Raw genomic sequence first — 16,872 nt, 5'->3', positions numbered from 1 at the left:
TGAAGGCCCGTCAAGTACCCTTAACGGCTCCGTCACTTGGTCACACAGCTTGATCGTAACTCTATATGAATTTTATAAATAACATTGCATTCTTTATTTAAAAATGATTTCTTATAAAGGAAATCTACCAAAATGTGTAAGTTTAGAAAAACCCATCATATGTAAATATCCAAAGTTGACCAAAAACCAGGTCAACAAAACGCCCACAAAGTATTAAACCCAAAAGTAGAATGCAATGTTTAATGTTTAATGTTTAATGTTTAAATCAAAATCTGCGACAGACAATGCAGACTCTCTAAGCACATCGGAAGCAATCAATCATGAACCTGAGAATAAAACATGCGAGTAAACTGTCAACAAAAATGTTGAGTGAATTATAGGTTTAATATTGCAAACAATAATTAATTTAAACCATAAAAATTTATGTTTGAAAACATAAAGACTCATTTTGGACCACAAAGTTAAATGCTCAAAAACATATAAAACATTATTTCATTAACCCGTGAGCCACCTGGTAATCACTTAACAACTCCATACCCTTAACAAAAACCAATATAAAAATATACATTGAACAGGTGTATCTTCCAAAATACGAAGTACTAATACATTCCGTCTGTAACTGCTAGCGCGACTAGCATGAAATGGGGCTGTCAGGTCCGATAGATCTATCCATAGGATTCACATTTACCAGTAGAAACCAGTGATTAAAATTACCAGATTAGGGAATATTTTCGTTCGACTCACAATGAATAATTTAAACCAATTTCCACTTGTGTCCAATATGTAAAATAAATTGCACGTATTCTCATCCCAAAAGATTTAAAATAGAAAAATGGGACTATACCTCACCTTAAAGCAAGTGAAGCAACAACAACACAGAAATGCGAACGGCAAAAGGTAAAGTGATCAAGAATGACCACAACACCAACCTATAAATAAAGCAGGTTGATATAAATAACTAACTTAGGTCAAGTCTTAGTATGATAGTTATAGTACTTGTTGCAAATAAGCATAGAACAACACTCAGTATGTTTCGATATGATCGGGACAGCGTATAACACGTACTTTTTATTTTTAGAAAGTTTCTATTTTTAGCAGGTTTCCATTTTTGGAAAGTTTCTATTTTTGGAAAGTTCTATTTTAGAAAAGTTTCTATTTTTAAAAAGTTTCTATTTTTAGAAATTTTTTATCCAAGGAAAGTTTTCTTAATTAAAAAAGTCAACAAAAGTCAACTGGAAGTCAAATTCAACCGAAAGTCAACTCAAAAGTCAACCTTGGTCAAACTTAGTCAACATTGAAATTAAAGTGTAAATTATATTGATAATATAAGTTATAATGTTATTTAAAGTCATATTTGTATAATCATGTCATATCATAAGTTTAATTAAATTAAATTGAATTATAAAGTTAACATGAGTTTAAATGATATACTTAATATAACATAAGTATTTAATTAATTAATTAAATATTAATCATAACATAAGTATTATTAATTAATAATAATTATTAAATCATATCATAAGTATTATTAATTAATAATGAATTATTAATCATATCATAAGTATTTTAATATAATTATTATACCATAAGTATTTAATAATTAAATTATAATTAAATAATAACTAAGCCTTATAATAAATAAATAGATAATTAATCTTTATTATAAGTCTTGATATAATAATCTCTTAACATAAGTTTAATACTTATCATAAGTATTTAATAAAAGTATTATTAATCATAAGTTTAATTATAAGAATAATTAATGATATAATAAATATATATCATAAGTCTTAATTAAAAATAATTACTTTTATAACATAAGTAATTTTAATTATAATGCAAATCATATTTTTATAACCTAAGTTCAAATTTTATAACCATAAGTTTAATTAAAAGTTCGCCGGGTCGTAACTTGAGCCTCGGTGTCGGTTTTCGACGAATTTTATATATATCTTCGCTTAACCAATCAACCCGATACATTAGTGCACTCAAAAACACCCTAAGGTCAGGTCATAAGTCATGAAGAATAGACATGATCCAACCTAAATCATTAATCCGCCTTAAAACTTATTTTAGCCATTCCGGGTAATCCGTGGCTCGGATTTCGATGACCCGAACATGAATGTTCATCCAATCATCAATCCCAACCCAATGGTACACCCTAGAGGCTCAAAAAATGGTCACAAAGTTTGACCCCAACTGATCATACACGTTTATACATTTCAATTTCAACAAAGCCTTAAAATAAGCATAACTTTTGATCCAAAACTCGAAACAACGTGAATCCAAAGCCTAAAATTATTGTCTTGATGAGAGGAACTCATATAATCACTTTATTTAACCAAAAACATCTGTTTAGTGTACTGATTTTACTAAAAAGTCCGCTGTCCAAAATTTATCAAACCGAAAACATACATAAACGAGTATTTCTACGCATCAAATCATCAATACAACAATACACAAGTACTATACTATCATAATATGATTAAAATCAGTAAAAATAAATAGAATTGAAAAATCTAGGGTTAGGGTTTATACCCTAATCGAGAAATGGATGATATGAGCGAGTAGAGATCGAAGAGAGGAACCCGGTTACACTAAAAGCCCTATGATCCAAGCTTGATTTTTGGTTGAAAATGATGATGTTTATGGTGATGATGGTGGCGGCACAAAAGGGAGAGAAAGAGGATAGGAAAAGTGAAATAAAATGTTTAAGTGAAAATGGAGAAATGAGGTTTGCTTTTAATTAATACTAATTACAAAAAAATGCACAAAACACCCCCTAAAAGGGGTTCAGCCGAAATCCTCACGGGGTGGCCCCCCTTGGGCCCAAATTTGATAAAATGTATAATTACCTTTGGCCCGAATGCCCGAACGAAGCCCGAAACGCGAAAACACCGTTAAGCGATTAAATCTTCGGAGGAATTACGCACGCGCGAAAAATAAAATATAAAAATATTTTATATACTCATATGATATAAAAATATCATAATTAAAATAATCGGGATTCAAAATTCTCAAAGTCTAACCGTTGGTTTGAAAACCGAAATAATTCGCCGGATAGAAATTCACGACACGTAGAAACGTGTAATTTAAATACGAATACAAAAATATTCATATAACACACAATAAGGAATATATTATTACTATAATAATAATATAAGTCATAGAAATGACGTGGCACGAATATCAATTAATGGACGTTAAATACGAACGGTAAAAGATAACGAAAAAAGTAAGGTCGTGAGTTACAATTATGAAGATGACTTTCGTAGCAGCAACGCTCCGCCGGAACATACTCTAGTTTATAACAAGTTAAAAAGGCATATTGGATAGTAAATATGGGATGAATAACTAAGTGTAAGAAAAGTGAAAATTATTGGCCCACGGGACTCAAGTAAACTCAGAAGGCCAACAAATTTTGACCCAAATAAAATTTGTCTCTCTCCTACATGTCAACTCTTGTCCCAAACGACTCATAAAAAACTGATAGTCACGTCATACACACATTGAAACTATTTCTCCCTTTCACGATCATTTGACGGTGCTTCTCTACTTACGCAGAGCGTCGTGCTTCCGTCGGTCGCAGGTAGTTCCGGTCATTCAGTTTGTGCATTTTGTTTTCCCTAATCTGTAACTAGGTACTGTTTTTTTAATATTTATGCACATATGTACAACTGAATTCTGCCTTTTTTTGTTGATTATTGATGATGCATGCGTTATACTGTTTGTCGAGTTCAGATTAATTTCATTTTTGTACGCACATTTTGTTGATTTATGATTTTCTAGGGTTTCTGCTTTTGGTGTAATTTCATTTTTTTTTTGTAATCTTAGTTTTTATTTGAAATTCAAAGTTATTTATTTTGAATTATTGTGATTTTATATCTTTATTGATAAAGTTTTGTGCTGATTATGTCGATTTTTGATTGTGATTTGTAACATTGTTTGCAGGATGGAGTACAATTCTGGTGAAGATTCTGAGATCAGTGATTCGGAGATTTACGACTACAAAGATAAGCCATATCAGCAACTGAAGAATGGAACCTTAAAAGTTAAGTATCCGAATGATATTTTTAGGTGTCCTTTCTGTGCCGGAAAGAAAAAACAGAATTTTAAATACAAGGATTTGCATCAACATGCTTCGGGAGTTGGCAATGTTTCTTCCAACCGAAGTGCTAAACAAAAGGCTAACCATCTAGCTTTAAGATTGTATTTGGAGAACGAGTTTGCAAATGAGGCTGAAATCGCATTAAAAGTGACTCCACCTGTACCTGCAACTCCAAACTCTGACGAAAACGAATTGTTTTGTTGGCCTTGGACTGGGATTGTAGTAAATATTTTTAAAGAGGCTGAAGATGTTGAAAATACATCGTATTGGATGATGAGATTTTCAAAATACAAGCCTGTAGGGGTGGAGATCTTATGGGACGATTTGAAACAAACAGCACAAGCATTGGTGAGCTTCAACAATGATTGGACTGGTTTTAGGGATGCAATGGAGTTTGAGAAGTTTTTTGAAGCTTCTGAACATAGTAAGAAGGAATGGAATACATCTGAAAGTCATACTAGCATATACGCATGGCTAGCTAGGGCAAATGATTTCAATGAATTACAAGGGCCAGTAGGAGACTATATTCGATCTAATAGAAGGCTAAGAACGATTTCTGATCTTGTTCAAGAAGCAAAGAATACGAGGAACAAACCAGTGGTGGACTTAGCTATCGAGATTGACACGAAGAATGAAGATCTTGATGATTTGCAGGCAAAGTACAATCAGAAAACTATGTCTTTGAGTAGGATGCTCGAGGAAAAAGACAATCTTCATGTTGCTTTCTATGAAGGTATGCATATAAAGGTTAATGGTTTGAAATTGAGACTTGTAGATCTTTTAAATTCATATTATCAAATAATCTATGTTTGTGAGGGGTCAATGGTTATACTTACATGCAAATATTTTCCCTGTTCAGAGACAAAGAAGTTGCAGCGCATGTCAAACGATCATATTAAAAGGTTATTAGATGAACAAGAAGTGTTGCATGCGGATTTGGAGAAAAGAAGGAAAAAACTTGATTTGAGGAGCAAAGAACTTAGTAGGAGAGAAGCCTTAACGGAACAAGAGAAGCAAAAATTAGAGGAGGAAAAGAAAAAGGTGATTTCCAAATTTCTTCCATAAACGAATTATTATAGCCTATCACATTAATTATTACTTCGCACTATTATTGTTAAATGAACATATGCACAAAGTGATGATGGTGAAGGTTATATCAGATGGTACCGACAAACAATTAAAGGAATACACATTTGAATCTGATAGTGGGTAGGAAGAGAGTGGGTGAGAGTATGGGTGGTAGGGAAACGGAAGTAAAGCCGGTTTTTGTTTTGTTTTTTTTTTTTTTTTTAATCAAAACTTTATGGGGAGTTGTGAATAGTTAAAAATGGATCAATGGGAAGAGAGTAAGGTGGTCAATAGAAGATGGATAATTATACTTGTTAGTCCATTTCAACTCCAAACAATATCCTAAACTCCTTCACTTTTTTACCAAGTTTCTGATAAACATTGTCCATCACTTAAGTCAAGCTCTTTGTGCTCTTAAAAGTTATATATTTCATTAGCTTTGTTTGATAAACAAAATTAATTGGGGCTTTTTGAAAAAAAGAAAGTCTATTAAAATGATGAAAATGAATGATTATGATAAACTAATAAACTCACCAATCTTTTGGTTGACACTTTAAAGCATGTTTATTCTCAGGTATTAAAGAAATCTTCCGCTGTGCATTTGCTCATATTAGAGATATTACTTGGAGTCATTCATGACATATTTCAAAAGACGTTGCATTCGAGTCGTCGATTTCATCAAGATTATTACCAAGTCAATTATAGTTGAAAATATTATGAAAGGATATGCACGCCGTCAACTTTCGATGATATATATATATATATATATATATATATATATATATATATATATATATATACACACACACAATCGAACATATCTACAAATTTTAGAAAATAAAATAAGCTTATATAATATCATTATACAATTCATTTTATATCAACAAATAAACAAAATAAATACCAATAACAAAACTAAAACTTTCTCTGTTTTAGTCATAGTGTATACTTTCAAATAATAAAATGTTGTAAAGCGGTGTATATAAATTTGATTGATTCAACGTGCGCACACACATAAATTGAACTGAATAGCAAATGGACTTGAAATGATTACAGATTCAAAAATGTGAAGTTAAAAGGAAAATTATGAAATTAAAGATTAAAATAGGATTTCAATCCAAGTAAACCGAATTTGACTTGCAGAGTTAAAATATCTATTCAATATCGTTTCTCGTACATATATACAATAATATAAATAACTTAAAATATTTATTTAATATTGTATAAATTGAATTCGGTTTTATATTCGGTTTTCGGTTAACCAAATTAAAAAATTTCAAAACCGAAAACCAAACCGAAAAACCAAATTAAAATTCGGTTTCGGTTTTTCTCGATCCGAAAACCATTTTTCAAATTCGGTTTGATTTTTTTCGATTTGGTTTCGATTCGATATTCGGTTTAAATGGTTTCAAACCAAATGGTGCAAACCCCTAGTCTGAAGAACTAAAACAACTATTGTATTTTTCATGTTGACCACTTAGTAACTTATCAAACTAAATAAATAAGAGACCAACTAAATAAAAAAAAAAAACTCAATTGTCCTAACCTCCCGCTGAATATGTTGGCCATAGGTTACATAAGTTCTACAATGCCATATATTACATATGTGCTTCACTATCATATGTACAAAATGGAAAGGGTAAAAGAATATTCAAAGTAACATATAACAAAACACTAAAAAAATCTTGCATTAACATCACACTAAACTATATCCATCATTCTTTTCGAAGTCTCAACTACAAAAAATTTAAAGGTTCATTTTGTCAGAGTTTCAATTTCAACTTTCCATTTCTTTCTTCCTTAAAATCAGTCAAAATATATTATAGTCAAAGATTGATTCTTTTATAAATTATAAACCTTACCAATAAACTTTATGGGCTTTTAGGATAGTTGTCATGAAGATAGGATCACCATCATCCCCATTAATATGAAAAATTTCATCATCATCAACAACACAGTTTGTAATATCTCCTGCATAATCTTTAGTGTATCCAAAATAGTATCCACAACCCAGTAACAACAAACTGTACGGACATAATATGAACAACTAAAGACTCCTCCATAATCCACAACCCAACACAGTTTGTAATATCTCCTCCATAATCTTTAAGCCATCATATCATAGAAACATAATATGAACAACTAAATACTACCGTAATAATATGTACCAAAAAGCAAGTGAGTAAATACAATTATGACATTATAAATTAACATTAATTCTCTACAGACATCTAAATTTATGTTCTTAAAAAGTTATTTAGAACTTCATGGCCTTAAAAAAGTCTGCAAAGACTTCATGTTCTTAAAGAGTTATGTCCGCAAAAATATAAGTCTGCAAAGACTTCATCGTCTTAAACTGTAAGGTATATTACGTATATGATAGTGATTAGAAACGTATTCAAAAATAAAACAGTTATAAAGAAGAGAATAATAATGACACCATATGAAATGGGATTAAAGGTCTCAAAAATGCAATTTATTAAATCCTTCGTACTTGATATAAAGATAATCAATAGCCCTTAAATTGCAACATCATTTTTGAAAACTATTACTCCGTGGTATATATTAAAGAGCTACTTGACACACTCGTATACAATAGAATTTAAATCCATATTTAAATCCATATTTAAACCCATTCAACATACCTACATCAAAATTCAAAAGTGGTCAAAAGCCACGAGTATAGTTTTCAAACTTACATAAAAAAATCAACTGATTGAATGGTTAGTCCAACTGATTGAGCTAGTTGCCAATATAACACTTCCTCTCTTTGAGGTTTGAACAATAACTAACTCACCTCCCTCTCATAGGTAGCTCTAACTTAACTGGTATATACATGATGCATAACCATTTTTTATGATTGTACTCTACTAATTATAATAAGTTAATTACACGTTATGTAGATGAAATTTATAATACCTGGATTGGATTTACTATAGTTTGTAATTGGACCCATTTCATGTAGGATCATCTGTTTGCGCAGAAACTCTTTTTGAACTACTTGAAACATACATCTATTGTAATACCTGTTCCCACATTAACCAATTAATCATAAACCTAATAAGTAAATGAGTCAAAAAGCTACCTGATTATATCTCTAGGTATCATTTGGTTCCATAAACAGGGTCGGCAACACATAAGCGGGATGCTTCACATAATTCCTCGACAATGCATAATCGTCAAGGTTTACATAATCATCTTCAGTATCATATTATCTTTTACAATGTGGCCTCAGAGCTTTGAGAGTCATAGCCAGAAATACAGACAACCCTTGCATTTCAGATACGATACTTAGTTTAACTAAAACAATCTATCATTCATTTTGGAATGCACTGGAAAGAAAGAGGATAAAATAAATACTTGATAAAAAAAGATAAATGAAGGGATGATACTAAAGCAACAAAAACGGAAGTGATAAATTATTTTTCTTTCTAAACGTATTTGGACAAACAGCCTAGTAAAGATATGGGTCAAGTGTCTGAAATGGTTTCAAACTTTGCCCAAAAATATAGTGTATACATCCAACAAACTCCTACTGTTTGACACTTGAAAAAAGATAGTTGGTCATAGTCTCAATTAACTGTTTGACCTGTTTGCTATTTCATTCAGCACAAAGTAAGTATCAACGTAAACGACTGTATGGCATATGCACTTCATCTCAGACAAACTGCTAGTGTGTCTCTTATGGTCTTCAAATGTAGACGACCGTATTTGTGGCAATAAAGGGATTGTCATCTTCCTGTTGAATCATAAACATCATAAAATCAAAATTATTAATCCACCAGTTACACATGACCAAATATGCCCTTGAAGTAAAGAATAATGAACTAATCACTTTAATTGGCCTACATTTCTAGGATTTACATTCTAGTGACTAAACTCAAATCAAGAATAAAATAACTACCATTTTTATATGAAACAAAGTGATTGAATATATTATACTATTAAAAACTTACCAAAGAGGGATCCAAAACATCAACCACATAACATCCATAATCTTCATCTGGAACCACAAGATCCAAAGTATACCCTAAAACACAAGATAGTAGTGCATAGCATAACAGAGAGCTACTTGTTGAATTATGGTACATACCTATGATATACTTTTCATCTTTATTTGATTTGTGAATCAAATATAGAATATATTTTCATCTTACTAAACATAAATATAAGAACAATGATCATAACATCTTTCTCCATCTTAATTAGATCTGTCAGCAACAACATAGACTAACAAATCAAACTTAACAAAACTAAGTTAATTCCTAAGATTAACAAAATCAGACTAATATCCATTGAAGCAAAAAGATGTGTAATATATAATCAAACCCTTACCCAAAAAAACCTTAACAAAACTTAAACTAATAGGATCAATTAGCAATAAGATAATTTACATACCTGATGAAAATTCTCGACTATAGAACCTGAGGAAACACGATCATTAACCGACAAATACAAAAAGTATGTTATAGTTTAATATTACTTTACAATACGGATATTTATCTGCAAATTTTAACTTAAAATGACAAAAACAACATAGATTATGGCATAAAAATCGAAACACACAAAAATTGGAATTGAAACAGAGTAATAGATACATACTTCGGCCTGTAAGAGATACATACGCCACCATGGATATGAATCGCAATTTGTGCATCGTCTTCCAAATAGTAAGTATTTATGGACGTTTTGTTTATCTAGGGTTTTTTTTTCTTCCGAATTGGGTGAAGAACAAATCTTTGAAGAGGCGTATAATATCTTTTGGTCTCTGAAATATGAAATGATAATTAATACTGGAGAAATGAAGCGTGCAGAAACCTAGAAGCCTATGGAGATTGAGATTAAGAAAGAGAACTGGGGTAATGATTTTAAATTAGGGTTAAGAAAATATAAACACGATGCTTTTTTTATAAATTTAATTTTAGTATTAATGACATCATCGTGCCTAAATTTTTTCCTTTTTAATTTTTTTTAACAAAAAAAATAGATTTTTTATGATGTCATCATTTTAGGATCTATAATATGAGGAGGGTCGGGTGGAAAGTTTAATTTCTTTGAAGAGGCGGTGAACGATTTGGAAGGTTTGGTTCGGATGGAAGGAAAGTTGATCGGGTCGAAGACACTTTCAAAGTTAATGAGAAAACAAAGGCGCGGTCAAGGAAAGGTAAATGGGGGGTCGTTCGTAGATCCAAGTTTGATGGTTAATTTGTTTCGTTCGTTGATTCGTTTGGTTTTTTGTCTCCTTTTGTTATTTGGTTAGTTTGTGTTTTTGTTGACGTTTTGTAGTTTGATTGGCCCCGATGCCTTTGTTTGTAATCTTGTTCCGAGGCTTCATTTTTTTGATGAAGCTTCGCGGTTATATAAAAGTTTCGATTTTTTTGGGCGCAAAAAAAAAGAAAGAAAAAAAAAGATAGATAGATAGATACGGGCAAGGTTGTAAAAGTCGCGAGTCGGGGACGCATCGGTCGAGACCTAAAAAGGACGTGTCGGCCGAGTCGTGGACGCGTAGGGGACGCATCGGTCGTTGACCAACGTTGACTTTATTTATAATTTCTTAAATATATATTTATATATGTATAAAATAGTTGATTCTGTACCATAAATTTCTTAAATAAGAACTTGAATTTAAATACATTTAAACTTCAAACTCAATTAATGTTACCGAGTACATAATCAGTAAAGACACTGAAAAAAGAGCGGCCCAAAAAATGAAAACAAACCCTAAATTTAAAGCATATCACATCTTGACGAAAATTTGACTGATTTTGATCGTTTTTGACCAACTTTGACCGTATTTGACCGAATTTTTAGCTTTGACCATCTTTTGAGTCGTTTTCAGAAAAAACGGGACGGAGAACAAAAAAACGACGCATCGGCCGACTTTTACAACACTGGATATGGGAATAACTAAAGTGACGAAGAACCTAGAAGAAAAAGTGAATATTATTGGCCCATGGGCCTCAACTAAAATCAAATGGCTCAACAAATTTTGACCCAAACAAACCTGCAATAAAATTAGTCTCTCTCCCCTACATGTCGTCTTTTGTCCCAACGGACTCGTAAAAAACTGTGATAGTCACGTCACACACACTGAAACCATTTCCCCCGTTTACGATCATTTGACGGTGCTTCTCGATCATCGTGCTTCCGTCCGTCGCTGGTGGTTCCGGTCACTCAGTTTGTGCATTTTGTTTTTCCCTAAGCTGTAGGTAGGTACTGTTTTTGAATATTTATGCATATATGTACTACTGAATTCTGCTGTTTTTTGTTGATTATTGATGATGCATGCGTTATACTGTTTGTCGAGTTCAGATTAATTTCATTTTTGTACGCGCATTTTGTTGATTTATGATTTTCTAGGGTTTCTGCTTTTGGTGTAATTTCATTTTTTGTAATCTTAGTTTTTATTTGAAATTCAAAGTTATTTATTTTCAATTATTGTGCTTTCATAACTGTTGTTAAATTAGTAGCTGTTTATTTGTTATGCATTTCATTATAATTTGTTAGTTTATAAGTTTTGTGCTGATTATGTGGATATGCTACTATGTTGCATGAAAATATTACTAAGCAGAAGTTAGATGTGATTTTTAAACTTAATTTTACTTAAATTATTAATGAATGACTTTAGAATATTATTATTGTTAAGTTTTGTGCTGATTATGTCAATTTTTTATTGTGATTTGTAACGTTGTTTGCAGGATGGAGTACAATTCTGGTGAAGATTCTGAGATCAGTGATTCGGAGATTTATGACTACAAAGATAAGCCATATCAGCAACTTAAAAATGGAACCTTAAAAGTTAAGTATCCGAATGATATTTTTAGGTGTCCTTTCTGTGCCGGAAAGAAAAAACAGAATTTTAAATACAAGGATTTGCATCAACATGCTTCGGGAGTTGGCAATGTTTCTTCCAACCGAAGTGCTAAACAAAAGGCTAACCATCTAGCTTTAAGATTGTATTTGGAGAACGAGTTTGCAAATGAGGCTGAAATCGCATTAAAAGTGACTCCACCTGTACCTGCAACTCCAAACTCTGAAGAAAACGAATTGTTTTGTTGGCCTTGGACTGGGATTGTAGTAAATATTTTTAAAGAGGCTGAAGATGTTGAAAATACATCGTATTGGATGATGAGATTTTCAAAATACAAGCCTGTAGGGGTGGAGATCTTATGGGACGATTTGAAACAAACAGCCCAAGCATTGGTGAGCTTCAACAATGATTGGACTGGTTTTAGGGATGCAATGGAGTTTGAGAAGTTTTTTGAAGCTTCTGAACATAGTAAGAAGGAATGGAATACATCTGAAAGTCATACTAGCATATACGCATGGCTAGCTAGGGCAAATGATTTCAATGAATTACAAGGGCCAGTAGGAGACTATATTCGATCTAATAGAAGGCTAAGAACGATTTCTGATCTTGTTCAAGAAGCAAAGAATACGAGGAACAAACCAGTGGTGGACTTAGCTATCGAGATTGACACGAAGAATGAAGATCTTGATGATTTGCAGGCAAAGTACAATCAGAAAACTATGTCTTTGAGTAGGATGCTTGAGGAAAAAGACAATCTTCATGTTGCTTTCTATGAAGGTATGCATATAAAGGTTAATGGTTTGAAATTGAGACTTGTAGATCTTTTAAATTCATATTATCAAATAATCTATGTTTGTGAGGGGTCAATGGTTATACTTACATGCAAATATTTTCCCTGTTCAGAGACAAAGAAGTTGCAGCGCATGTCAAACGATCATATTAAAAGGTTATTAGATGAACAAGAAGTGTTGCATGCGGATTTGGAGAAAAGATGGAAAAAACTTCATTTGAGGAGCAAAGAACTTAGTAGGAGAGAAGCCTTAACGGAACAAGAGAAGCAAAAATTAGAGGAGGAAAAGAAAAAGGTGATTTCCAAATTTCTTCCATAAACGAATTATTCTAGCCTATCACATTAGGTGGCTGGGGTTGTAATACGACAACCGAAAAAGCACCCCCCCCCCCCCCCCCCCCCCCCCCCTCTCTCCACCTCCTCGATTATTACTTCGCATTATTATTGTTAATATTCTGTTTGTTTTGTAATCCAGAACGAGGTGCAAAACACTTCTCTGGAAATGGCTCACGTGGAGCAGAAAAGAGCTGATGAGAGTTTCTTAAGGCTTGTTGAAGTACACAAGGTAAACTTGCCCAATGTATACTTAGAGATAGCAATGTGTAATCATTTTCTTTATAAATGGGTGATTTGGATCATGTCATTGATAATGGATCACCCGATCACCCGATATCCTTTTATCATGAAAACTTTAAATTTGTAATCACACTTCACATAATAAGCATTAATATAAGGCTTGCCCTGTATCTTGATAATTGTCTTTATACTTTCTTGTTTATGTTGATGTAAGTTTTGTAAATTGGATTGTTTATGACAGAGAGAAAAGGAGGAGGCAATGAAGAAAGTACTAGAGTTAGAGAGGGAAGTTGATGCTAAGCAGAAACTAGAAATGGAAGTTGAAGAACTTAAAGGGAAGTTGCAGGTGATGAAACATCTGGCCAATAAAGATGACACAGCAATTCAGGAGCAGATAAAAATGATGGACGATGAACTGAAAGAAAAAATGGAAAACCTGGAGGGTGTGGAGGACTTGAATAATGATCTTGTCATTAAAGGACGCCAATATAATGATGAGTTGCAAGAAGCTCGCAAAGAGTTGATTAAGGTATGTTTGACTTCTTATTTGTATCTAAATTCTTTGATCATGCATTTTATAGCAATTCTGTAAAAGGTGGTCATATTGATCTATTTACCTATGAATGGGTTGATTTAGGTCTTGTTTTTATCTCAAATGAGTGAAATAAAAAAGGATAGCAAATAGGGGAATGGATCAAAGGTTGAATAGCCGTCCAAAATCATGTTTAAGTCATAAAACTTTCTTCAATATGTATCTGGTAGATCACTACTGTATTAATACTACATTTCATAGTTTTTATTACCTTGATCATCTATCATCTATAAATACAGTTGGTGGAGATAGATGACCTAGCCCGTCCTTTATTTAACATATCCTTTAAAATGCGAGTTTTTATTGACCCATCAACCTCGACCCACCCGTCTTGTCCTTAATGAAAGTCCAGTGCGTTAGTAAATTGTTCTTTTGTTTTCAGGGTCTGCAGGATATGTTGAGTGGGCGTACCAATATTGGGTTGAAAAGGATGGGGGAACTTGATATGAAAGCGTTTCACGATGCTTGTAAAGATAAGTTTGACCATGAAGAAGCTCAGATCAAGGCCTCTGAGTTGTGTTCAATGTGGCAGGACAAACTTAATAACCCAGAGTGGCACCCCTTGAAAGTTGTTGCAGCAGACGGTGGTGGTCACAAAGTATGTTTCTTAAAATTCATTAACTGATATTTACTTATGAATGAGTCTTCTTGAAAATCATATTATATCTCTAATAAGTGGTTTCTGATAGAGATGGAAATTTGAAAAAATTAAACGAGTCTAATGAGAGTTGTCCAACCTTTTTATATGCAAAAGGCAGCTAATTTTTTGAGTCTATTTGGAACCGTCCGAACTTTTTATATGCTTGCAATCTACCAAGTTTAGCTGACTGAATAAATGTGACTGTTTTATATTCATATTTAAGACGATTTTGGTCAAAGATTTTGAAATTTTGACAGTAAGTGTTTTGTCAACCCAACCCGACCCAGCCTGTACATAAAAGTTGATTGTTTTGGCAAAATGGTGGGAGCTAAAAAAATTGTGTAATCATACCAGTATAGTTATCAAAACATATTTGATGACAGTGATCATGAATTTTCACGATGTGTATTTTGATTAACAATTTATGTTATGTTATTGTTGAACTCTTTACATATTGTTCAAGCTCTGGAGATAACCATTTTTTGTTGTAGCGAGTCTTAGCGTGAGTAGTTTTCAACCCATCATGGAAGAAAGCGGTCAATATGGGTTGTGTTTTATCTCAAAAAGGTCAAATCAAATACATGATCTTCAAGGGGGACATGTCACACGTGTTGAAACTTGCCCAAAGTCTATTTGTAATGCATTATGCTTCCTAAGATGTTTTATCCCAAGATTCATGTTATTATTGTAGTACTATAGTATTCTGTAATTATGATTAATGTAATATTAATACGGCCAAAAGGTGTTTAGTCTATATGCCCAACATGCTTGGTCGATCTTGGTACCTGTAATTAGTCTATATGCCCTGCTTTAATTTTAACTTATACTTACATATATACATACATGGTGCAGGAAGTTATTAATGAAGAAGATGAGTTGCTAAAAAATCTCAAGGCGGAATGGGGAAGTGGCGTTTATGATGCAGTAGTTACTGCCTTTATGGAGATGAACGAGTATAACGCTAGTGGAAGGTATGTGATGAACGAGCTTTGGAACTTCAAAGAAAATCGTAAAGCTACATTGAAGGAAGTTATTAGCTACATTTTGAAGAATTTGAAGAGCCTCAAACGCAAAAGATCTTAAGGTTTGTATTTTAGTATCAGTATGTCTTTTCTTTGTTTCCAAAGCTTATTCTAATGTGATGAGTTTATATTTCTATTTATAACGGGTCAAATATGTAAATTTAAAACTTGGTTGTAGTATGGAATCGGTTAATGGGTTAAAAATAACCCCAAGTGTATATAAATATCCGGAACCATCTCATAATACATAATCTTTCATCTTTTATGATCATATTTTAAAGTCGTAATCGTATAGTGTTGGACCCACCTTGTTTCAACTAGTTATTACTTATCCCACCCATTTTGCCACTCTTGTATAAGACTCCGGCAATTCTGCAAGTATTCTACAAAACAAGTATAATGTGATCTGTGATTATGCTGTTATGCAACATGAATGTCATTACTAGTGTGTGATATGCCATTTAACTACGATATATCTGTTATTCGATGCAGATTCCAGAGCTGGCGGTTTTGGATGGTAATCACGAAGCAATCTGTGGGTTTATGTTAATATGAATTCTATTCTCTAAACTAGTATCTGGACTGTGGACAGCATTCAGCAGGACTATAATTTTTTGCAACTTGTCCTAACTGCACAATGCTGTAACCATGTTGACATTAAGGCCTTATCTGGAGCCTCTTTTGTTGTATAATATCTTTAACGTAATAGGAATGCATCTAGTATTTGTCACTGTAATGTCTCTATAAGTAGTTTTCCCATGCTTTTGGAAAGAAAAAACAAAAGGCAAACGTGTGTTTTTGCTGTCAGCCTTGCTGATTTGCCATTATCTGACTCGAATTTGAAGTTCCGTCAAGTTTGCTGCTCTGATCATATATAAAACTTGAAATTGCATTCTTCAGTACAATATCTATATAGGTCATCATTAAGAGAGGGAAGTATTTTTTTGGGGAAATGTAAATTTTTTTCATTTTTTCGATTTTTTTTTCTTTCTAGACATCAAGTTTAGGTGGAAATATAAACATTTAAAAAATACACTTTGTGATGAATGTTATTATTTATGCGGGAAAACGATCGAATAAATAATTGATAACATTCATCATGAGTAATGTTATTCCTAATAATATTTTTGGAACGTTGTCTTCTTTCATCTTATATGAAGTTTTTTTCCAAAATTTAGTCCGTTTTATGGTTTAGTGTTTCGGGTTTAGTCCCTAAACCCTAAACTTTAAACCGTTCGTGTTAAAAATTCAATCTAAACCCTAAT

General features: G+C 32.5%; 3 protein-coding genes across 8 annotated transcripts; 2 read left to right on the top strand and 1 right to left on the bottom strand.

Moving 5' to 3' along the window:
• The first annotated feature begins 3,952 nt into the window (after positions 1–3,952).
• LOC139890411 (factor of DNA methylation 1-like) lies at positions 3,953–5,173 on the top strand. The gene is made up of 2 exons (XM_071873296.1): positions 3,953–4,841; positions 4,968–5,173. Exons 1-2 carry the CDS (start codon positions 3,953–3,955, stop codon positions 5,171–5,173), a joined length of 1,095 nt encoding a protein of 364 aa, XP_071729397.1.
• A 1,599-nt stretch (positions 5,174–6,772) lies between these two features.
• On the bottom strand, positions 6,773–10,020 carry LOC139894131 (uncharacterized). 5 transcript variants are annotated; one of them, XR_011774820.1, is made up of 7 exons: positions 9,779–10,020; positions 9,575–9,600; positions 9,133–9,206; positions 8,766–8,915; positions 8,096–8,446; positions 7,039–7,532; positions 6,773–6,912 (listed from the first exon to the last, which is right to left on the bottom strand). XR_011774820.1 is itself a non-coding variant. In XM_071877337.1 (5 exons), the coding sequence occupies exons 1-5, from the start codon at positions 9,831–9,833 to the stop codon at positions 8,395–8,397; spliced, it is 357 nt and encodes a 118-aa protein (XP_071733438.1). In that variant the 5' UTR covers positions 9,834–10,020; the 3' UTR covers positions 7,544–8,394. The 5 variants fall into 5 exon arrangements, 1 of the variants encoding a protein (XP_071733438.1); XR_011774822.1 differs by having other exon boundaries at positions 6,773–7,532; positions 8,096–8,173; positions 8,262–8,446; XR_011774819.1 differs by having other exon boundaries at positions 6,773–7,532.
• Positions 10,021–11,241: 1,221 nt separating this feature from the next.
• Positions 11,242–16,320, top strand: LOC139894130 (factor of DNA methylation 1-like). 2 transcript variants are annotated; one of them, XM_071877333.1, is made up of 8 exons: positions 11,242–11,385; positions 11,875–12,764; positions 12,891–13,072; positions 13,253–13,342; positions 13,595–13,882; positions 14,328–14,543; positions 15,438–15,669; positions 16,100–16,320. In XM_071877333.1, exons 2-7 carry the CDS (start codon positions 11,876–11,878, stop codon positions 15,666–15,668), a joined length of 1,896 nt encoding a protein of 631 aa, XP_071733434.1. In that variant the 5' UTR covers positions 11,242–11,385; position 11,875; the 3' UTR covers position 15,669; positions 16,100–16,320. The 2 variants fall into 2 exon arrangements, with proteins under 2 accessions (XP_071733434.1, XP_071733435.1); XM_071877334.1 differs by having other exon boundaries at positions 11,280–11,353.
• The last annotated feature ends 552 nt before the right edge of the window (positions 16,321–16,872 follow it).

This window comes from Rutidosis leptorrhynchoides, chromosome 2 (genome assembly GCF_046630445.1).
Source record: "Rutidosis leptorrhynchoides isolate AG116_Rl617_1_P2 chromosome 2, CSIRO_AGI_Rlap_v1, whole genome shotgun sequence".
Taxonomy (NCBI): Eukaryota; Viridiplantae; Streptophyta; class Magnoliopsida; order Asterales; family Asteraceae; genus Rutidosis; species Rutidosis leptorrhynchoides.
Note: the sequence above shows the minus strand (reverse complement) of the source record. Positions and strands in the feature narration are given on the sequence as shown.

Excerpts from the sequence above, each read along its gene's own strand:
- LOC139894131 (XM_071877337.1), bottom strand. The coding sequence starts at position 9,833 with ATGCACAAATTGCGATTCATATCCATGGTGGCGTATGTATCTCTTACA. Across the intron at positions 9,207-9,574 it reads TAGTCGAGAATTTTCATCAG|GGTATACTTTGGATCTTGTG; the intron begins GTATGTAAATTA and ends CTTGTGTTTTAG. Across the intron at positions 8,447-8,765 it reads CTGAATGAAATAGCAAACAG|GGTTGTCTGTATTTCTGGCT; the intron begins GTCAAACAGTTA and ends CTGAAATGCAAG.
- LOC139894130 (XM_071877333.1), top strand. The coding sequence starts at position 11,876 with ATGGAGTACAATTCTGGTGAAGATTCTGAGATCAGTGATTCGGAGATT. Across the intron at positions 13,073-13,252 it reads TAGAGGAGGAAAAGAAAAAG|AACGAGGTGCAAAACACTTC; the intron begins GTGATTTCCAAA and ends TTTGTAATCCAG. Across the intron at positions 13,343-13,594 it reads GGCTTGTTGAAGTACACAAG|AGAGAAAAGGAGGAGGCAAT; the intron begins GTAAACTTGCCC and ends TGTTTATGACAG.
- LOC139890411 (XM_071873296.1), top strand. The coding sequence starts at position 3,953 with ATGGAGTACAATTCTGGTGAAGATTCTGAGATCAGTGATTCGGAGATT. Across the intron at positions 4,842-4,967 it reads TCATGTTGCTTTCTATGAAG|AGACAAAGAAGTTGCAGCGC; the intron begins GTATGCATATAA and ends TTCCCTGTTCAG.